Source organism: Aspergillus thermomutatus, assembly GCF_002237265.1.
Source record: "Aspergillus thermomutatus strain HMR AF 39 chromosome Unknown NODE_153, whole genome shotgun sequence".
Lineage (NCBI taxonomy): Eukaryota > Fungi > Ascomycota > Eurotiomycetes > Eurotiales > Aspergillaceae > Aspergillus > Aspergillus thermomutatus.
Window position 1 is genome coordinate 50300 of NW_020798202.1, and position 21373 is coordinate 71672.

The following is a 21373-nucleotide window of genomic DNA, read 5'->3' on the forward strand; positions in this document are numbered from 1 at the left end:
CCTTGTTGCGTTTCTATACAAATCCTCTAATTTCAGGTCGGAGGTATATCTGCGAGGAAATGACGTCCGCACTTGGTGGTTGCCAAAACCGAGGAAGGTAAGGCAGGTCGATGGGGGGAGGAGCAAGGCTCTTAAGAGGAAAACACGAAAACGAAAGAATTAAAAAGAGAATAGAAGACGGAAGAAGGTGGGGAAGAAAGAGGCGTGAAGGCGAAAAATTAGTGAAGCAGTGGGAAAGCACAGGGCGAGGAGAACTTGATTGTTCGACTTCACCCCAGGGTCCACAAGCCGATGATGGTTGGGGCAACGAACGGATTGAGATTCGGACAATGCAGGGCGGAGAGGTGTTGCTATGATGAAAGCAGACGGGATGGGGATGGACGGAGAAGGATAACAGGTGGACTGATAATCGTCAGATGCCTGTGAATCATGAGGTTCCGAGGTCAAACGGCGACTGAGAGTACTATTCTCATTCTCATCATCAAACCGCCAACTTCTGTCAATGTTGATGCCTTCAACTGTCAAATCTGCAACCAACCATACAAAACCCAGGCATAGAGCGATTACCGCTATCAGGGCCATAAGCTACCTAAGTTGTTGGGCGGACGCATCTGATGGCGAATCGACGGCTAGATTCTTCCTCTTTCGGACTAGGGGCCATGGAATCCACCAATCAGCGCACAGTCGCCTTCTGTTGAATCCCCAACACTTTTTCTCTGAGGTGCCCTTGCAGTTGCACCTACAGACTGTGGCTGAGTGGCTGATGACCCCTTTGGCCACTCGCTGTCTGTGGCGGGTGCTTATTCCGATCAAATAATAGAGGAGACTGTCTCTAACCTAATGGCTCAGTTCTCCGCAACACATCTTATTAATGAACAGTCAGGAGCTAGGACGTCTCATTATTCGAGTCTTTCAATCATACTCCGTAGGATAGAAAAGCATTCAAAAATGAAATAATAGGCATTTCACATGACTGCTGTTGCCTCAGGCAGTAGGAAGCTTGCACTGATCATACAGGTAGAAGTAGATGATAACACTACATAATTAACTTTCATGAGATCATAACTACGCACATGGGATGATGTTATTATTATTATGCCTGCTATTTATAGCCTTCTAGAATGATGGCTGCGCCAGTGGTACTGACATACCGACAGCCATACGAAGAAGAATAAAACGGTTTGTGCCGGTAGCATTATTACTGTATAATCATCCCAGTGCGATTCTCACACATGAGGCCAAGTTGCAGAATCTGAAGATTGGGAGGATGGGTGCGTTTAAGCTTCTTTGGGCAGATTTGTCTCATCTCTTTGGTACCTGGACATACCCTTCTGCAGTGCATCCGAGTGCATGAGGACTTTTAGACACTTAGAACAAGTCAGCAAGATTCAGGACCCATATCATCGACTTCTACGTTCTTGATCCTGCAGAGCAACTGCGCCTCTCGAGTCAGCTGCTCTAGCCATGCAAACTTCCAAATTCAAATGCCTCACGCAAAGAGGCATCGTATTGCTCCTTATCCTTCACTTTATGTTCAATAAACTTAAAGGCATTGAACGTCCAGTAAGGCATAGTGATTCGCCAAAAAGCTGGATCGTCGTGAGTCTTAGAAAACCTCGGTTGAATATGGTCATAAAATATCGTGAACAATGCCGTGGGACTACTGAGCGCTAGAGAAAACCAAAATGTCCCTCTCTCCCATCCCTCCTGCAAGATGGGGTAGAGGCGGAATGGCAGCTTGATCTTAATTTCCTCCTCTGAGAGAGCCTCCATGAACTCTTTGTGAAGAATTTTGTAGTCATCCATGCTGATCAAATCGATAGCCTGGTTCGTCAACCAGTATGGAGGTTGAATCATTTCCACTGGGTGAGAGCATGCCCACTCCAGATCGATAAGGCACTCGATGTTCCAATTGTCGTCGACAAAGATGTTGGTCTGGTTAAGATCAGCGAGGTTAAGAACGAAAGGGCCTCGAAGGAGATCTCGGCGAAAAAAACACGGCCAGACACTTCTCATAACCATCAGTGCAGATGTCTGATAGAGACCATCTTCCAGACTGTTGATTGCATTAGGCTGGTGGCGAAGACGACTTTCATGGAATGCAAGGATATCATTGACATAAGAGTCGACAGTGGTGTGAGTAATATTTTGGGGCATGTCAACTGGAATATGTTCATTTTCCAGTTGTTGGATTTCAAGGGTAAGGGGCCTGTTACTCAAACTCAAGAACCCATTTTCATCTAGAACAAAGGACCCGATCTTTGGCAAAGGAGTACGTGCCAAAGCTAGCATGATGCGGGAGATGCTATGGAAAAGGTTCTTGCGCAATTTGAGATTATGGCGGCTTTCCTCCCATGTTTCAGAAAGCATCTTGCCCCGCGATGGTTTGATATATTCAATCAAAAGATAGGGTGTGCCCAGCGCAATCTGATCTTTGGTCCGATGTTGAACATACTGGGATGGAGTCGGATAGCCTAACCAATTCAACAGTCGGCGGCGCAAACGTTGAACAGTCCGGGCTATAAAAGGCAGGTTGTCGAGAATTGTGAACTAGGGGCTGTAAGCAATAGTTCTTCTTCGAATATACGTAAAGTTGGCATACTGTTTGGCCAGTGGATAGCCCAAACCCATAAAGGCGTGGGATAGGAACAGACGGACAGTTTTCTTGGAGCCATGCGTAGGTCCCAACTTCACAACGAACCTTCTCATCCGCATTACCGGGGCGGCAGTTCTCTCCAATTCGGTAAGGCAAGGGAAATCGGATCATCACCTATTTCCCAGCATCTTGTCCTTGGCCATCAACATCAATTCGAATACAAACATTGAAGCTCCCGTGTATCCAGTCATCCACATCAACATGACATATGTCTGCAGAAGCGAGGCCGAGATGGTGGGCGGCAATTGTCGCGATCAGTCCGCGATTTCGGTACAAGTGGGTAAAAAATCGAATCCTTTGATCCCTGTAGCCTAGCTGGTGGAGGATATTGGCATCTTGTTCCTTTGCAGCTTCGTATGTGATCTCGCCACGAAGCAAGCGAAGAGGTTTTAGCGTGGCAGGAGAATCATGACCCTGAGACATTCCTTCGAAACGAACGCTTCCACTGTTTTTGAAGGACGAAGGAAATTGAGACCGGACCAGATCAGCCAACAATTCGGTTGAAGCTGAATCTTGTCCATCTGGGAGGACAGAATAGGGGTTGACACAATGCCATGTCGGGAAAACAATTTTCCTTTTCGAGTTGTCGAGGTGGTTACCTTCCACGTCTAAGAATGACCTGCAGCATCTTCCTGGGTTCATAGAGGGATATGTTTAGCCGATGTACTAGACCGTGGAGAAAATCATAAAGGGCAACCTTATATGATCTACAGAGTACGTAAACTTCTATTGTTTCCTAACCTTGAATAGAATAAGTAGAACATCAGACATTAATGCACTATGGTATTCTCATGGTCCGCCTAGTAGATAGAGAGGATAGTATCATGGTTTAGATGTGACTATGGAGTATGGAGTAGACTACCGGAGTACTACTACTAGTCTTAAATCGCACTGTAAGCTCATTCTATTAGTAACTACAATTATGATCATAGGCCAGCTATTATTTTTGATCGGATCCATCCCTCTATGCCTCTATGGATCGCTAAATCGACTAGATGGCTTCTGGATCCTGACTGCAGTAAATCTGACAATTCTCTATCTAGATGCCCAGGCACATATCTGTTTCTCAAGGTCATTCTCGATGTCATGGCAGCTTGGGGGATAGTCAGATGTCTTTCGGCACATAGCTATCAGAGTCCTTGCAAGTTCGGCGCCCCCCGCCTTTGCTGATAAGACGGCTGGGTTTGGATTTTACATGAACCGTGACTGTCAGCCAGAGCGGTTCTTATCAGCCTCCATGCGAGTCAAGCGGAGCAGTTCCACATGGAAAGACTCGAACCGTGGTTAATGGTTAGTCCGCCAGTGCAAAACCACTTGGATTCCCGAAGACTGCCTAGCATCGTCGCTAACTACGGCTAAAAGAGTGCTTCTTCCACGCGACGCGAGAGATAACCGTCCATCGGGATGGCATTATTCGATTGATTCACGCATCCCGATTCTATCAGCTTTGATAGAACCCTATCGCCGTCAACGCTTCTAGGTCCTCATCTAATCTCGTCAATTTTCGCGACAATGCTCATCCTATATAGGACACACTGGTTCCGTTCAGATTGCGGGCCCAGAATCCCCAGATTCACTTTATTCTAAGCTGCTCCATTTGATCCAGTCAAGATTGAGTCATTGACCGGTTTCAAGATTTCGCTTCCCCGCACATCGTGTGTGCCACAGCTGCAGAAGAAAACTCAGAACGAGCCACCACCTTACACTTCACATTTCACAGTCATTGTGAACATTAGACTTGAAATCATCCATAGGACGGGCCATTCGACAAACCCTTCGCTACATCATCCACCATGGACGGTCCCGATCAAATCGGTCCTGATCTCAGTCCCAAGCGGACTTTCCGCGATAAAGCTCGACGGATTGTGAAAACATGGACCACCAAGTCAGTTGGCTAGGAGCACTCGTGCCTCTCTCTTATCATTTATGTATGCTGATTCATGCATGATTATCAACAGAGAAGGATTGGTTGGAGACTACAACTACGCCTATCTGTTCACACCGAGAATTCCCTTTACCAAGAACATCAGAAGGACGGCGCCTTTCTTTGGACTGCACGACAGATTACCTGTGCTGCTTGCCTTCATTTTGGGTCTTCAACATGCTCTCGCAATGCTGGCTGGAGGTAAGCTCAGAAATGTCATCCATTAAACTGTCACTGACTAATTGTTACAAGTCATATCTCCTCCCATCATCTTGGGCGGTTCTAGTGGTGCCAACTTCGGAGATGCCGAATACCAGTACCTCGTTTCCACGTCCTTGATCGCCTCCGGTCTGCTATCCGCTGTTCAGATGGCCCGCTTACGCATCTGGAAGACTCGATACTTCATTGGTACTGGCTTGATATCGGTCGTCGGCACCTCCTTCTCCACCATTACCGTCGCTTCGGGAACTTTCTCTCAGATGTATGCGTCTGGATACTGTCCCACGGATGCCAACGGCAACAAGCTGCCCTGCCCAAGAGGTTACGGTGCTATTCTGGGCACGGCTTGCTTGTGCTCTCTACTTACGATCGGCCTGTCCTTCATGAGCCCAAGGATCTTGAAACGCATTTTCCCGCCTATGGTGACTGGTCCTACGGTTCTGTTGATTGGAGCAAGCCTCATCGAAAGTGGCATGAAGGACTGGGCTGGTGGCTCTGGCTGTGGCTCGGATCCGTCCGCTCGTGCTTTGTGTCCCAGCGCTGGTGCGCCACATGCCCTCCCTTGGGGAAGTGCGGAGTTCATCGGCCTCGGATTCCTGGTTTTCGTGACGATCATCCTTTGCGAGCGATTTGGCTCTCCTATTATGAAATCGTGCGCCGTCGTGGTCGGTCTTCTGGTCGGATGTATCGTGGCAGCTGCCTGTGGCTACTTCGACAGATCGGGCATCGACTCTGCGCCCGTTGTATCATTCATCTGGGTGAAAACGTTCCCATTGACTATATACGCGCCTCTGATCCTTCCGTTCCTCGCACTCTATATCGTTATCATGATGGAATCGATCGGCGATATCACTGCGACATGCGATGTCTCCCAGCTCGAAGTCGAAGGTGCCGAGTTCGATTCGCGCGTCCAGGGTGGTGTTCTGGGCAATGGATTGACCTGCCTGTTGGCCGGACTCTTCACCATCACCCCCATGTCGGTCTTTGCTCAGAACAACGGTGTCATTGCTCTGACAAAATGCGCCAACCGCAAGGCCGGGTACTGCTGCTGCTTCTTCCTCGTTGTCATGGGCGTCTTTGCCAAGTTCGCTGCCGCCATCGTGGCTATCCCCAAGCCCGTTCTGGGTGGCATGACCACGTTTTTGTTTTCGTCCGTCGCCATCTCCGGAATCCGTATCATCTCTACGATCCCATTCAGCCGCCGCAACCGGTTTATCCTGACGGCCTCTTTCGCGGTCGGCATGGCTGCTACACTGGTCCCCGACTGGTTCGCTTACTTCTTCACCTATAGTGGCGATAACCATGCCCTGGAGGGTCTGCTGAACGCTGTGGAGCTCGTCATGGAAAATGGGTTTGCGATTACCGCTGTTATCGGGTTGATCCTCAACCTCATCCTTCCCGAAGATCCGGAAGACGAGGTGGCCATCGTGGAAGCTACGGCAAGCGATGCGCCGTCGGAGGAGCTGAAGGGCGCTTCAGATCCTTCTTCGGTCAAAGCAGGGCAACCATCGGGCTCTCTGGCTGTATGATCCATTATGTTACGCTGCAATGGCTGAGAATGCATAACTGCGCGTGCGACAGGTTGTTTTGATGTTCTTTCTGGATACCCTTCTTTGATACTGTTTTTCCGAGGTATATATAATTTTAACCATGATCCTCAAGCATTACTCGATTACTATGATTTCGTTCGTATTGCATTCGTAGCATGACAATGCTTTTCCCACTCATACCAATTTTTCGAGCCAAGCTATTTCCAACAGCTGGACTACACCCCTTCCACGATCTCGCCCGGTTTCAACAACTTGATATAACAATGCTCGCCCGTCTCTAGCACGGAGACAGTATCGCCCACGCGAATGACAAATTCTAATCAACGGTCAGTAAATCAATGCTTTCATCGCCCGAGACGGCACTAACCCTGTACGGCAGGAACACACTGCATCCCCAAACACGCATTCGTCGGGTCTCCAGGATCAATACGCCTATAGCTCTTCAGCGTCCTATCCGGCTCAGACGCATGCCGGATGCCCGTGGCGGGGTCAACATTCGGCAGCCGACAGCGCATCGTCCGACAGGCAACATGCATCTCGACCCCAGCGGCACTCTTTACCCCGTTTGCTCTGAGCATAATGCGCTTCCAGCCATCCTCCGCAAACGCCTCTGGCCCTTGGACGATGATGTTCGCCCGGAATCGCCGCACAGAGAGCCGGGGGATGTCCCGTGCACATCGCGCCGCAACGTCATGGACACTCGCGATATTGAGGATATGCAGGGGATACGCATCCGCGAACCCGGTCACGGGCTGGAACCCCAGCTCCGCTTTGCGAGGCGCGTTGCGGAAGACCTGCCGGTGGTGCCTGGGGTCAATGCGGAAGAGGGTGAGAGGACGAGAGACGCCGGCGTCTGGGGGGGCTAGAAACTCCCGCAGGGACTGCGGAAGATGCCGGCCGTAGTCGTAGGCCACCGGGGTATCTTTCCAGATCTTCACCGGCACGGAAGGGTAAGCGCTGGCGCGGTTTGGTGGTGGAACGAGCGGAACGCTGAATGACAGTTCCCGGGGGCCCAGACGCAGGGCTACCCCCAACTTGACCAGGAATGACGAGAGACCTCGACCAGCTGGTCGGGGGTAGTACATGACCATGACACCCTGGGACCTGACCTCGTCCAGATCAGGCACATAGTCGGGGGCAGTGGGATCAGGAACCCAGATCTCAGGCCGGATGAGCGTCAGCCGGCTATAATGACCATTGCGGAGGGTCCGCACATCCCAGTACGGCTGCGCCTTGCCATCGTTGGCGCTCGCTTGGTCAGGCGTGAAGTGTTCCGCGAAGCAGAACTGTCGGTCAAACGCGAATCCAGTCGATACAACATCGGCGACGTCCAACTCCACCGCAGCGCAGCTTTTGATGGGATGGGTGAAGAGTGCTTTAATACGCCATGCAGCCTGGCCTTTGTCATCGACATCGCTCGAGGCTCCTTGGCTATACTTGGGGTCGAATTCATCACGTAGATTGGTTTGGCCTGGTGGAAGACCTAGCCTGCGGCATCCTCTTGGTTGCGCTGTGTGGGTGGAGCCATATTGGCGGACAATGAAAATGCATATGGGTAAAATTGAAAGCAACAAAATGGCTGCAGTCGACAGTAAAGTCTTCACAGCATCTTGTTGGGAGTTGGTGAAGCTGAATGTACTTTCACTCAGCATTGACGAGATGTGCTTTCCAGAAGACCTGAGGAGTCACCAGCGAAATTGTAAGCTCAGCAGCAGCCGTGAAGACCTTTCCTAATACTTGTCTTGTATAATTAATCGAGGAGTATAAAGCATTCGACGAAAGCAAATAATTGTGGAGATGAGTCAATCGATGGGGGCGGAATCGGAATCCCTTAACATCCACAATCAAAAATCTCCGCGATGGACTTGGCGAATCCACTACTCTGATCAACCATCTAATTCGGTGGACAGCAACCAAATATATGCTTCAGCAAAGGTTGGACAACGTTAAGCTGGGCAAACTGGAAAAAATGCAAGATCTGGACTGCAGTTATGTCCTAAATCGTCAACTACCTTTTCCTCCTGAATCCGCCATCTTGCGTCTGGTCACCGCCTGTTAAGTGCCACGATGAGCACGCAGGATATCCTGGGTCTGTCCAGTCAAGATCCTGGTAGGTTATTGGCCCTGAAGTTTTCCTGTGATATGTTGCTGATTTCCATTGTAGGTCGCGTCATTTCATTCCCTGCATCGCAGTATCTGCACGCGTCAACCGCGTCTCCAGTTCCTGGTGCAATTTCAACAGGACTCCCTCGGCTTGACGAGGCGATTAGCCAGGTTTCTTCCGATGAGCCTTCACAGTCGTCGAGTGAGGCGAGGCTGGGGGGAATTCCTTGTGGTCATGTCACCGAGGTGTTCGGGCCACCTGGAGCAGGCAAAACAGCGCTGGCGTGAGTTTAACCTCAGATGAACTGGCCCTCTGGTGAACCGACTAGGCGTAATTCTGACTGTATATCTCAGAATGAGCGTAACTTCAAACGCTCTGTGTCACGGTGGTAAAGTCGTTTGGATTGGTACGACATCTTTGACCTTTCAAGATTATCGCTGACAGTTTAGATACTACCTCGCCACTTCCAAAGCTACGTCTGAAGAGCATGCTCAAGCAGAATCTCGACACAGCCAAATCGTCCGATATCGACAATCTAATCTACTTCCGCGCTCAGTCCCTGCCACATCTGCTAGCGCTTCTGCTCCACCCACCACAAGGATTCCCCCCCGAAAACACCAAGCTTCTGGTGCTTGACTCTGTGTCAGGGCCGTTCCCTTCGTACTTTCTGAGTCCGTCCGAGTTGAAATCCCGTCTGGCGCAGGCGAAGATCACGGACAAGTCTCAGGTCCAATGGCTCATGAACCGAAGATGGAACGTCACGAGCGAACTGGCAAATCAGCTGATGAAGCTGGCGGCTTCAAGACAACTGGCCGTCCTTCTCGTCAACCAAACCCACACAAAGATCAAAGGGCAGCCACGTGCTACCCTTGGCCCCCTGCTTGCGGGTGGCGCGTGGGAGAATAGCGTGTACACCCGCATTGTCCTGTATCGCGATCTCCCGGCCGTTGACGATGAAGAATCAGAGATGGCTTCAAGGAGTGTGCGCTACGCAGAAGTCTTGAAGAAAGATGGCAGGGTATTGACAGTGAGGTCGGATGAGAACATCGTACCGTTCACAATCGACTCGGTAATCATCACCCTATAGACAATCCGGATTTCGTCAACAGCCGACTGACATGACGGAAACAGGGTTCTCTACGTGGGACGGACACGACTCAGCCGTCTTGTGCTGTTCCACAGCAGCCAGTTGAGGAGTCTTTCCGTGCGGGTGGGCGGAAGCGGAAAGTGGAGGAGATTGCGGACAGTCAGGATGAGGACAATTCCGACGAGGACTTTGGATGGATTGATGGCGACGATGCCGGCTTGGTCGAAGGGCCTGCTGACGACTCATGAACTCACAGTACTCTCCCCGGAGGTACTGGCAGGAACCTCGCTACTTGTTCCACTTCTGGTCATTTTCAATAAATGGCGTCCGAGTTCTAAGACATACAAGCGATCATTGGAAGAACATCCAATTACTACGCCGTCAATATCAGGTACAACTACCTCATCATGAAACGCTATAATATGCTACAAGTATCTCAAAAAACGTCATTAACGAATCGACATGCCACCTCAATCATTACAAAGGATATTAGGACTAATGGCTCAAGCCGTCCTTCGGTTACCATCTTCATGTGACCGCTGCTCAACCCATGTTGAAAACTCAGTCATGGCCAGGATCTTGCCATCTGGAATTTGCCCATTGAAACTCTCAGTGGTTGCCCTCTTGATCTTCTCAGCCTCGGCGTTGTTGATCGCCGAAATCTCACATATGTTGACATCCCCGTTCATACCAGGCTGGACAGCGCCATTGTTCGGGCCCGCATTGAATTCCAAGGAGCAGAGGTGGACGGCATCCCTGCCTATCATGGGACGTCTATGTCCGTGTATCACATCAACGAGCCTGCCAAGGACGGCGAACTCCAACTTCAGCTTGAGGCTATATATCGCGCCTTTCAGTGTAATCTGGACAGCGTAGTAGCTGGCGTACTCGAGGCCCAACAGGGCCAAATCCATTAAGACGATCAATATATTGATACCCACGAGCTGGTGCATGATCCTCTGCTTATCCTTGTCCGATCCCAGCCGGAGCAGCTTGACCGTCTCCCATACATAGAGACCCGAGATGATCACCTCTTGTATCGTGAAGCCGGTCATCTGGAGCTTCTCCATGATATTGTACCCTTGCACGAATACAGGCGATCGATCGACAACGTTGGATCCGTACGTCAGGACCGTGGTAGGGATATGCAGGAAGAAGACGTTCGCGATGATCATCACCAGCACCCGCCGCAGGATACGCTCATCGCGAAGGACAAGGTGCAGGCGCGAGTAGAGCACAAACGCCTGCCCCGTCACCATTGTCCACCACCCCACGCTGAGCATCGTGACCGACAAGGTAGAATTTGCGGAGGTGAAGAATTTGAGCAGAAATCCCAGCGAGTACGGGACCACCCCGAAACATCCGGAGAGAAGCAAGCTCCAGAAATACAGGCCTCTCCAACGTCGGAACGTCGATAGCACGAGCACGACGAGCTCAACGACATTGTAGAAGGAAATGGCGCTGAAGATGAACAGAGTCGCTTTGAGCCCGTCTCTGTGGTTCGCAAGCTCACCCGAGATACCGTCCAATGGATCTTGTTTGGTCGACATCTCACGGCTTTATGAGTGCTTTGCCATTCACATCCAACGATGGAATGTCTTTTGCTGAGTGTCTGGAGTTAGGACATGGATATAGGACAGGTCGCAGTACGAGAATCAGAAACCCACAGAGAAACAAGCATGAAACTCAACCATTCGAGATTGTCCCAGCAGACTACGAGACTAAAGTCTCAACTGCAGACTGTATCTTCTCTCGCTTCTGCAGGCCGTCTCTCGTATCTTTTCAGTATGCTCTCCTCGCCCAGAAATCACCAACACATTAAATCCAAGCGTAGATGCCTGGTCCTATCCAAACAAACCCAGCGACGAAATATTCATGACAAAAGCGAACCTCAAGTAGCGAACGGAGAACATGAAATGTAGACCCAGAAACAGAAGCGAAATTGAACAGCCACCCAGGGCATATCACGCACAGTGCTCCTCAACACTGGGGTAGTACAATTCACTCTCCCGTCGGAGATAAATCCTCCCCTAATTGCTGTGTACCCTGGATTCCTGCTTCCCCTTTCCCCCAAGCAAACAATGATCGAATGCAACTGCAAGCGTGTGATTAACGCGGGAAAGGGTCGTAGAGCCTCCCTTCCAGCTATTGCATCGTGACTTTGCGTCTAGGCCTAGATAGTCAGGGGGGCGCGAAACTCTACCTAGGACCGGGCTTATGTTGTGTTTAGAACCGACCAATCCTTCTGCGGATAGTACCAGTGCGGTGGCATCCTTCACCCAAACATGGGTTGCGCTGAAGGAAAAAAATTATCCGAGCCTCGAGCATGCCTCATTAGTGGTCATTGTGGGGGAAGGGAACTTGACGCAGCTACAATACCATTGACGGGGGAGGTAACCGGACGAGGCATTTCATGGATTTAGGCTGCGTTGTAGGACAGAGCATGCATTAGCCCGTTCATTGGCGCGTCGAGTCCCCATAAGAGGTTACATGAGTTGGGAAAAGAGCTGTCGATGCTGGCATGATCCCTCTCTGAGTTTGCTTTATGGCTGTAGAACGGGCCTCCAAATGCATCATGCATTGGGAGGGCCATTTGGCTGTCAGTGTGTGCAACTGAGGGATCAAAAGTACGGAACCATTGATCGATATCAGATCATACATTGTGAGAGGGTGAACGCATGCTTGCGACCCTATCCGGAGAATTAAACTGTACAATATACAGAAATGCCCTAATTTGCGACGGCTGCACTTCATTCGTGTGGTTTATCTATGAGACTGCGGAAGTCATAGCGTACCTCAGTCATGCCTTGATTTCCAGGCATAGCTCAACTTGGCGATTGAGTGCGCTACCAGAGTTCGCAAGCATCCTTGGGGTGTCCACTGAAAGCCAACAGGCAATGCTCGTATGAAATTGGTCATTAGGTCGCAGGGACCTTGTAGAATTCAAGAATCGTCTATTATGCTACAAGGCTTGCCAGAGTTGAATAACCGTACCAGCATAAATCCATCATAGATTGGTGAGATAATCCTCAATCTCCTCTTTGGTCAACTTCCTGAACCGGGGGCCTTTGGCTCCTTCAACGCCTTCATAACCCAAAAGATGATCCGCAGGAGGGCCAACGATACCTGCGTAAGTCAGCTCTGTGTTTCTTAAGCGATACTTTGATTCAGATAAGGAGAACCCACCGATTTCTATTGTGTCTCCGTTCATCTCACCCTCGATGGTCTCTTTCAGAGTCAGAAGGGCGATGTGGATGGCATCTTCAAGCTCCAGCCCCTCTGTGTAGCGCTTCTCGAGGAACGTCTTGGCGCTAGTTGCATGCTTTCCAATGGCCGTGGCCTTCCAGGGATAGTAACTGCCGCTGGGGTCGACCTGGTACAAGCTCGGACCGCCCTTCAGGATACCACCAGTTTTACCAGTAGCCTTCTTGAGCTCGCCCTCCTCATCACCGCGTTGAGCTTCCCCTGTTTCGGGCTCAATACCCTCATCCCAGCCAGCAATCAGCAAGCTGACACCGTATGGTCGGACACCACCAGACTGTGTTGCTTCCTGCACGACACGTGCAACGTCTTGCACCAGTATCCGAGTCGGAGGGTACTCGTTATAGATGCGCTTGTAGCCAGTGTGAGAAACCTTGCGAGCCTTGTCGACTAGTACACGGTAGTCCGGACCCATTCCAGCGTAGACCATACCGATATCCGGCGTGATGAGGGAGATCTTGGAGAGGGAGGGAGGGTCAATGAGGGGGGAGGACGATTTCTTTTCGGTAGCGAGAACAATTCCATTTGTTGCTAAGGAAAGCACGAAGATTAGAAGCTATTCTGGGTAGCTAGCGCAATCAGACGATTTGAATGAAGCTTACCTTTGATTCCGAGGGCAGTTACGCCTTGGTTGACAGCGTTCAAGGCATATTCTAGATTCAATCAGCATTGCAACCTCATGGAATGTGATCCAGCGCAGTACCAATTTGCACCAGCTTCCCACTGTAATCTATTGTTAGCATCCCATGATCTTAAGTGTCACCTGCAACAAGCTCCTCTTACCTGGGGGAGAAGGTGGTCAGAGAGAATGAGTAGCGATCAGCCATGGAGACGTCTTTTCACCTCCGGAAGCTGTGAACAAGGAGGTAGAACTTTAAAGGAGATGGACAAGGTAAGTATGAAGATAAAATGAGGTTGTTGAAGTTCAAGTGAAGCTTCCCTTCTCCGAGCAGCAGGCGACAGGATGTTGACGCAGCAGCTTAGGTCCATCCGCCCAGTGCCAAGCCGTGTCTGGGGCGGTGACGATACAAATGCCAGAGCTGGCTTACGCGAGCAGCTAGTGCACTTTTGCTGTGTTTGCCTAAGGCTCCTCCGCTCTCGAAGCTCCACATGGCTTCTTTTAAGCTGGTTGAGGGTTTTTTCCTTCCCATTTCTCTTCCTTTCTCGCTTCATTCCCACAAATACACCCGAACACACTTGTATTTACACCACCTGAGCTCTCGCTGGATGCTCTCGCATCAGATCTCTGGTAGATTTGGTTAATATGTTGTGACTTGAGCTTTTGAGGATCCCATTGCAGTATGAATGTGCATAATGAGCCACTCTGGCAGTGGCCTTCCAGCGTTCCTTCTAATACTTCATTGAACTCGGAGGCAAGCCAAACACCTCAAGACGCTCACCAGTCCAGTGACGAAAACACGACATCTGAACGCCCCGAGTCTCCCAAGAAATACTATCCCAATCGTACTTGTCGCATCTGCTTGGAATCAGTCCCTCCCACCCTTCATCCCCCTTCGGAAAACCTGCCAGGTTTCCTCCAGTCCAAGCCGCGAGTTGTCTATGAGTCTTCTGATCCAGAGCTTGGCCGACTCCTTCGACCCTGCAAATGCAAAGGATCTTCCCGTTACGTTCACGAGGGATGCCTTCAGTCCTGGCGGCATGCAGATCCTGATTATGGAAAGAGAAACTATTGGCAGTGCCCAACCTGCGGGTTTCGGTACAGGCTAGAACGTCTGAAATGGGCGCACTGGATCAGTAGTGCATCTACCCAGATTGTATTAACTTTGAGCATTTTGTTGTTTACAGTGTTTTTGCTTGGTTTTATTGCTGACCCCATCATCAATCTCTATGTGGACCCGGTGGAAACGATATTTTACACGGAATACTGGGAGTCTAGTACTGTTTCTGGCGTCTTGCCGACCGAAACAAGGACGTCTTGGGTAGAGCATTTCGTGAAAGGATTGGCCTCGCTGGGTGTTTTGTCCTTCATCAAGGCCATACTTGCATTGACTCCATGGCAGTGGTGGAATTTGCGCAGTTCAGGCGTTGTCAGCAGTGGGAGGACCACCGGCAGGAGTCGAGCGGCTTCTATTAGTTGGATAGTCATCCTCGTTGGTGTTGGTAGCTTCCTCTGGGTAGGTCAGCGCGGCGAAGGATAGCACTTCATCGATCACTAATCGCATTATACAGGCTGTTTGGAAAGGTGTTAGAACTTGGAGTCGCAAGACACTGGAGAAAGCCGGCGAACGCGTCATGGACGTTCCATTGCCTGACGACGATGAAGAAGACGAGCCATCCACTTCTGCCGAAGGACGTCAGTCATCGAAGGATGACTGAATGCGCTTGACCCTAGTATCGTCCGAAAAACCCAACGCCCTCAGTAATCCTCCACGCACTACTTTGAGTTGTCACGCTCCTGTCAATGAGGTGCCAATCAGTCAATGTGCGGAGATCGATACTGATCCTCGTTAACTTCTGGGTCTCGTTTGTGAAGCAGAGCATCTGGAACAGGGCGTTTTGTCCTCTCCTTCTTTGCTCTGTTTCGTGAAACAGACGTGCCGAGAGGGAGGATCAAACTGCATTTTGACTCGATCCGTTTGGGGCGCTCCAGCAGTGGGCGTTTCTAGATTGAGGTGCGGTACATCATACTGTCATATAGTGTAGTTGTCAATCTATTCTCTTCCGTGATATTGATTCGGTGCTTGAATGCGTAATATTTGCTGATACCGATTCGCATCCCTAGCAGCCCACGAATGCTTGTCGTCGCTGCCATAATTGTCGCAGTAGTCTCGACTGCCATACATCATACTCAAGTCTCAAATCCTTCAAATTTAATGCTGCGGCTGCTGCCCAAGACGCAGGATCTGAATGCGACTCAGAAAATTCGTGGTATTTGACCATGTTCCTGCGCCGTCAATGCATGCTTGCACGGTACACGAGTTACTCGCCCATTAGCGAATCTTTTCGCGTGACTTGTTGGCTAGTGCGACGGACATCCACTGCAGAGACAGAGATATAAGACGAATCGCTGCTTGATTTCAGCGAACTCAGTGGAAACATTATGGCGGTAGAAATACGGGGAAACTGTGCCCTTGCATGGCATATTGGGTTTGGTGCTCTCCCTCAATATCTATATGCTTCGGCTTTCGTATAGCAGTCCATGATTACTTACTTTGTATACAGACGGCCAAGTTCCTCTACGGCTATCAAAAGAAGACGGCAGTATCTTGCCTGGTGGGCACGGTTCAGTTGACCTGACTCGCAGTGGAACGCACAAACTGTATCCCATGAGGGTTTTGAAGACTCGTTCGCACTGAGCTAGTGGTCAAAGTCTTGAAACATAGGAATTACTTTTTTGGGTTAAACAAGATCAAGATCAGTCCCTTATATACTGATTATGTGTTACTCTTCAGGAATTCCTTCTTTGAACCTCTTTTTGATGGAAACATACAGTGAGACTCCTCTATACAATTGGAACTCCCGTCACTGAGATGGAGTTCTCCGGTCCTAGACCACTTTCCAGTGAATAGTCTGAGGTGATCTCTAGGATAAACAAACTCGCGAGTATTCACAGTGATATGATCTCGCTTATCCAAAAGCACAGCTTCCCTAACCTTCTCTTTTAGAAAATATTCCTCCCAGTGTCCCTCTTAACCTTCTTATTTACATTATTACTCTATTCCTTTGACTATCTACATCTCTACACTCTCTCTATCCTAGAACTGTGAACTGATACTGTGATCTCACCATGGGGGATCTACGCCGAGATGAACACATTTCTCACAGTCAAACTCGCGAGAATACAACTAATCCCCTCTCTTCTGAGAATCCTCAACATCGCGAACTAGGCAGCTACACTGATGCTTGTCGTGATCTTGAGCAGCTGCTGAAGGCCCATGTAGAGCGCATCAAGAGACAGCTCAGTGCTGGGGGCACGTCTCAGACCCCAGACGCGTCTTCTCAGACTGTCCAAGCTGGTCCTTCTGACGCCATACAGGGCCAGCCGAGTGCCTCTGAGCCTTCTGCCCCCATTACACCTACTAAAACGCTCTCGGCTCCCGCCTTGACCAACGGCCACACTCACATTCACACTCCGAACAGTGGCAACAGTGAGGGTCAGGCTGTGAAGGGTCCGGCTGTGAATCAAGGTCTTGTTAGTCCCGCTGTCTCTGTTGCCAGTGCTGCAACGACTTGTGAGCCCTTCCCCGACTACTACGAGTCCTGCGAGAAAAACCCACCCACGGTCGACAAAGCGCACGAAGCAGCTTACAACTACGCTATCTCCAAGGTTGTCGAGGAAGCGACTCGTTTCAAAGATATTGACACCAGCGTCCCCAATCCTCCTGTGCTCAACGCGGCCACTGATCCTGTTGTGAAGGGCAAATCTACCACCCCAAGCGCAAAGACAACCCTTCGCAACTCCAATAAATCCTCCATCGTACCCATGCCTCCAATTCGCCCACCCCTCACTGAGGACGAGATCAAGGAAAGAAAAGCGAACCTTCTTCAAGAGATGAAGGAGATGATTCCTAGCGGCAAGATCCCAGCCGACCTCATGCGTCGTTTCGTCGCGATGACCAACGCGCTCCTCCAAATGGAGATGATTCTCTTTCATCGTCAGAACGCTGACTCCAAGCCTGAAAACTTGTTGTCCGCCGAGGAAACAGAGAAGATACGCGTTATGGCAAGCGAAATAATCAAGTATCTCACTCATCTGAACCAGAACCTCAAGAAGCAGGTAGACAAGGGCAAGGAAGTGGCGTTCGCCATGACCGAGATCGCGGGATATCGTCAAGCCACGGTGTACGAGCGCTATGCTCGCATGGCTCAGGTGTTCAATGAGTAAGTTACCTCCAAATATACGACACCATCCTTCGTCTCAGATCCAACTGACCTCCCGTTTCAATCATAGGAACCTCAAGAAACCCAGCGACAATGAGCTACGCCTGCTTACCGTCTTTCTCGACCTGTACGACACGATCATCTACACCCGCTTCCTGACGATGCGCTTCAACGGCCAGCTCATCCTTGAGGAAAATCTCAACAAACAACGCGCGGAACTGTCGCAGCTACTGGGTTCGCTCTGGGATATCCATTGCCACGTTATCGAGAACTACCAGAAGATCATAAACGGCATGGTGCACATGAAGCACAACATTGTCGCTCCGGTGCATGAGGAGCTCGCTAACAGCAAAGAGAGCTGGACCGAGCGTTGGGACGCAAACCAGCGTGCACTGGAGAGAGAGCTGGCGCTGCAGGAGCAAGACCGGCAGGAGCTCGCCGCTAGAGAGCGTCGCCAGACTTAGGTTGCTAGATGCATGCCACCAGAAGGTCTCAGGAGGAAAGATCATGGGAGGAAATGCACGGAGAAGTGTACAGAATGGTGGTGAGATGATAAGCGGATCAGAGACGAAGGGACAGGGCACCAAAAAAAAGAAGAAAAATGATTGACAAATTAACGACCGGGACGATGGAATGTATCATGAGCTCATGATTCTCATTTTGCGGAATCTAGGTACATCATAAAAACACAAAAACAGAGATAGGCAGGTAGTTTATCACATCAAGCAGAGCTATCATGATACGAACCCAGCTTAAACAACCTCTTCGCATTCTCCCTCCCAATCTTCAACCGATCCGTCAGGTTCAACTCCGCATTATCAAACCACTCACAAGCATCCGCAAACGTCTCAAAGGGGTAATCGATCGAGAACAGAATCCGATCCGCCCCAACCTCAGCCATGCAGAAATTCAACGTCGTCGTCGAGAAATGCCCCGACGTCGTGATCCACAGATTCTGCGCAAAGTACTCCCGGATCGTCTTCTTGCACGTTTCCGCCAGACCCAGCTGCTTCTTCCGGTCCTCGAACCAGTGGTTGATCCGCCACATGTCGAAGGGGATGTGCTCGCCCAGATGGCCCAGGATGATCTGGAGCTTGGGGTGCCGGTCGAAGACGCCGTTGGTCACCATGCCCAGGACGTGCAGGCTGACGCCGTGCGCGAAGCTCAGCGGCGGGCCCACGAGCCACTTGCGGTCGGCCCAGAGCTTGTCGTAGATTGTTCCGGTGGGGTTGCGTGGGTGTAGGTAGAGGGGGACGTCGAGGTCGGTGCAGGTCTGCCAGAAGATGTCCCATTCGGGCTGGTCATAGAAGATCATGTCGTCACCGTCGGGCCCGGCTCGCTGGGTGTCGTTTACCAGGGCGCCGAGGAAGCCGTGCTTTTCTACGCAGCGGCGGAGCTCGTCTGCTGCTTCTTTGGGGTTGTGCATAGATAGAGTTCTAGAAAATGAATATCAGGCATTGAATTCAGGGAGGACGATAGAAAGTGGAAGGGAACGTACGCAAAAGCTCCAAATCGATCCGGGTTCGCTTTGATCTGCTCCGCGATATAATCATTGATCTCAACTGCTAACGCCTGTGCCTCTTCGGCATCCCAGATATCTTGGACACCAGGCGCCGTGTAGGAGAGGATCTGGTAGCCGACGCCATGCTTGTCGGCGTGTTCGATACGGATCTTGCTGATGTCGGTGATTTCCTTGACATGGGTTTCGGGGTCGGTAGAGAACAGACTGGCCCACCAACGAGTCTTTTCTTCGAAGCGGGGAAGCGCAAAGGCTTCCTCGAGAGCGATCTTTCCAAGCATTTTTGTACAAAATGTTGCTTCGCCTGGCTACCGCTGGCCGGATTTGTTGAACAGAGTAACACGGATTGAGCGAGTATGAGAAGGAAATGATCATTCAACAGATTATTTGGATGAACTGTTGCAAATATCGGTTCTTGAATGCTCCCGCGCTTTATACCACCTAATGCTTTGATGTAGTATGCATCATCATACCTCATGTATGGGGTGCGGACCGAAGCCGCACCCGCACCGCAGAGCCGACGGAAAGCGTTCCCACTTTTCCAGAACCTGTCACAATTCCGATGCTCAATGCATGGTAATTTATCAAGACTATTGGAGAGAACTGGAAATCAAATCATATCCTTTTCCGACGGCTGTTGATGCAAGCAAGATGGTCTGTGGGGGCCTCATCAGCCTGGTATTCCTCAACATCTAGCACGTATCTTAGGATCAAAGTGAGAATGAAGCTTTCCCTCTGGAATCTGGCCTCTCAGATAAAACGAATTCATTGTTAAGTCACTATGGTGAGAGATAATTTCGATACATATGAAGCTGATTAGCTGGATGAGTGTGTCCTTCGAAGTGCGGATTGTGCGGGGTTCTTTCAGTCACTATCCATAGACAAAGCAATGAGCCAACGACCAATCCCTTTGAAAGTAATATCCACCCCAACGGGAACAATTGTACTCCATCGGAAAGGATCCAATACTTCTAGCTTTATGATTTCTAGCAAAAAAGAATAATAGATTACGCCTCATATCATCTGATGTGCTCAGCAGCGATCCCACGGGGCTCTCAACCCCGCAAAATGGTAGATCGGACAAGGCTTGGCTATTAGGCTACTGATATAAGCGACGGCATAGTATCTATCCGTGCCTTCGTTTACCCACCCCACTTCCCAGTGTGGGTGCACCACACCATAATCACCAACCACACCGTAATCACCAATTTTTGATATTTTTCGATATTTGAAGCTATTCTTAATGCATTAGCTGGCTATTAAAGAAAAAAACCTCACTATTCTCTTCTGCTACCCTCACTGCCTTAATTAATATCTCACTCAGCTGCATAGGTAGTGGTGGTGCCTTCTTACTATACACCTTCTCCCACTACCTTTATAACCTTCTCTCCTCTACCACAGCCTCCTTAGCCTTCCTTATTACAATCAACTAATTTGCATTATGTATCTTTAATATACTAGTCTGGCTCAGTAGTTTAACCTATTACTTAGTATATTAGCGCTATAGGTGTTAGGCACAGTGAGCCTGTACGTAGCGAACCGCAGGGGTCATATGGATAGCATGTGACCCATAGAGATATTATTACCTACTAAGGGGTGAGCATCTCGCACCTTAGTAATTAGTTCACTAATAAAGGCATTACTACTACCATGCTATCTATTATTTAATTAAGAGCATTCTCTAGGTACTCTTATAGTTCTAATTACTCTACTAATTAAGATAGCCTAGTAGGAGCACTTTTCATGAATTTTACTAAGTAAAATAATTTCTACTAGGAGCACCCCTAACATAGGGTAATTATAACCTTAACTAATAACTAATAACCCTAATATCTAGATAATAGAAGCTAGTATAGCTATGCTAGTAAGGGAGTAATCTATTATTTCCTTAGATAATATAAATATACCTGCTAGTTAGCATGCTAGGGGAACCCCTAAAGCCCTTAAGTATAGTAATATTAGTAGATAGTAATCTCCTTAGATCTTAAGAGAAGATTTCTTAGCTATATAGAGATGGATTACTAAGCTAGAGTATATAGTTATAATAGTAAGAGAAAATACTCTAGGAGCTTAGTAAAATAATTATATATATATAAAGTACTATAGATATATAGAACTAATACACCACCTTACCTATATAAACTATCTAGGATAAATTAATATAAGATATACTATATAAACTAATATCTGTAAGCAGTACTATATAGATAC

At 49.4% G+C, this 21373-nt stretch overlaps 9 protein-coding genes across 9 annotated transcripts; 4 read left to right on the top strand and 5 right to left on the bottom strand.

Moving 5' to 3' along the window:
- Positions 1-1458: 1458 nt before the first annotated feature.
- Positions 1459-3079, bottom strand: CDV56_105882 (uncharacterized protein; the record flags this gene model as incomplete). The annotated part of the gene is made up of 3 exons (XM_026759501.1): positions 1459-2550; positions 2603-2770; positions 2822-3079. The coding sequence occupies 3 exons, from the start codon at positions 3077-3079 to the stop codon at positions 1459-1461; spliced, it is 1518 nt and encodes a 505-aa protein (XP_026612848.1).
- Positions 3080-4449: 1370 nt separating this feature from the next.
- Positions 4450-6328, top strand: CDV56_106086 (nucleobase:cation symporter-2 family protein; the record flags this gene model as incomplete). Its single annotated transcript, XM_026759705.1, has 3 exons — positions 4450-4541; positions 4615-4781; positions 4833-6328. The coding sequence occupies 3 exons, from the start codon at positions 4450-4452 to the stop codon at positions 6326-6328; spliced, it is 1755 nt and encodes a 584-aa protein (XP_026612849.1).
- A 236-nt stretch (positions 6329-6564) lies between these two features.
- CDV56_106216 (MOSC domain protein) lies at positions 6565-8001 on the bottom strand (the record flags this gene model as incomplete). Its single annotated transcript, XM_026759835.1, has 2 exons — positions 6565-6665; positions 6717-8001. The coding sequence occupies 2 exons, from the start codon at positions 7999-8001 to the stop codon at positions 6565-6567; spliced, it is 1386 nt and encodes a 461-aa protein (XP_026612850.1).
- A 415-nt stretch (positions 8002-8416) lies between these two features.
- CDV56_106339 (uncharacterized protein) lies at positions 8417-9788 on the top strand (the record flags this gene model as incomplete). Its single annotated transcript, XM_026759958.1, has 5 exons — positions 8417-8459; positions 8514-8736; positions 8807-8859; positions 8903-9522; positions 9585-9788. The coding sequence occupies 5 exons, from the start codon at positions 8417-8419 to the stop codon at positions 9786-9788; spliced, it is 1143 nt and encodes a 380-aa protein (XP_026612851.1).
- A 255-nt stretch (positions 9789-10043) lies between these two features.
- CDV56_106438 (uncharacterized protein) lies at positions 10044-11090 on the bottom strand (the record flags this gene model as incomplete). Its single annotated transcript, XM_026760057.1, has 1 exon — positions 10044-11090. One exon carries the CDS (start codon positions 11088-11090, stop codon positions 10044-10046), a length of 1047 nt encoding a protein of 348 aa, XP_026612852.1.
- A 1457-nt stretch (positions 11091-12547) lies between these two features.
- Positions 12548-13628, bottom strand: pre8 (proteasome core particle subunit alpha 2; the record flags this gene model as incomplete). The annotated part of the gene is made up of 5 exons (XM_026760214.1): positions 12548-12666; positions 12727-13332; positions 13404-13454; positions 13505-13524; positions 13585-13628. 5 exons carry the CDS (start codon positions 13626-13628, stop codon positions 12548-12550), a joined length of 840 nt encoding a protein of 279 aa, XP_026612853.1.
- Positions 13629-14102: 474 nt separating this feature from the next.
- CDV56_106695 (E3 ubiquitin-protein ligase MARCH) lies at positions 14103-15138 on the top strand (the record flags this gene model as incomplete). The annotated part of the gene is made up of 2 exons (XM_026760314.1): positions 14103-14936; positions 14992-15138. The coding sequence occupies 2 exons, from the start codon at positions 14103-14105 to the stop codon at positions 15136-15138; spliced, it is 981 nt and encodes a 326-aa protein (XP_026612854.1).
- A 1411-nt stretch (positions 15139-16549) lies between these two features.
- Positions 16550-18107, top strand: CDV56_106821 (uncharacterized protein; the record flags this gene model as incomplete). Its single annotated transcript, XM_026760440.1, has 2 exons — positions 16550-17643; positions 17714-18107. The coding sequence occupies 2 exons, from the start codon at positions 16550-16552 to the stop codon at positions 18105-18107; spliced, it is 1488 nt and encodes a 495-aa protein (XP_026612855.1).
- Positions 18108-18364: 257 nt separating this feature from the next.
- On the bottom strand, positions 18365-19443 carry CDV56_106921 (amidohydrolase family protein; the record flags this gene model as incomplete). Its single annotated transcript, XM_026760540.1, has 2 exons — positions 18365-19079; positions 19142-19443. The coding sequence occupies 2 exons, from the start codon at positions 19441-19443 to the stop codon at positions 18365-18367; spliced, it is 1017 nt and encodes a 338-aa protein (XP_026612856.1).
- Positions 19444-21373: the final 1930 nt, after the last annotated feature.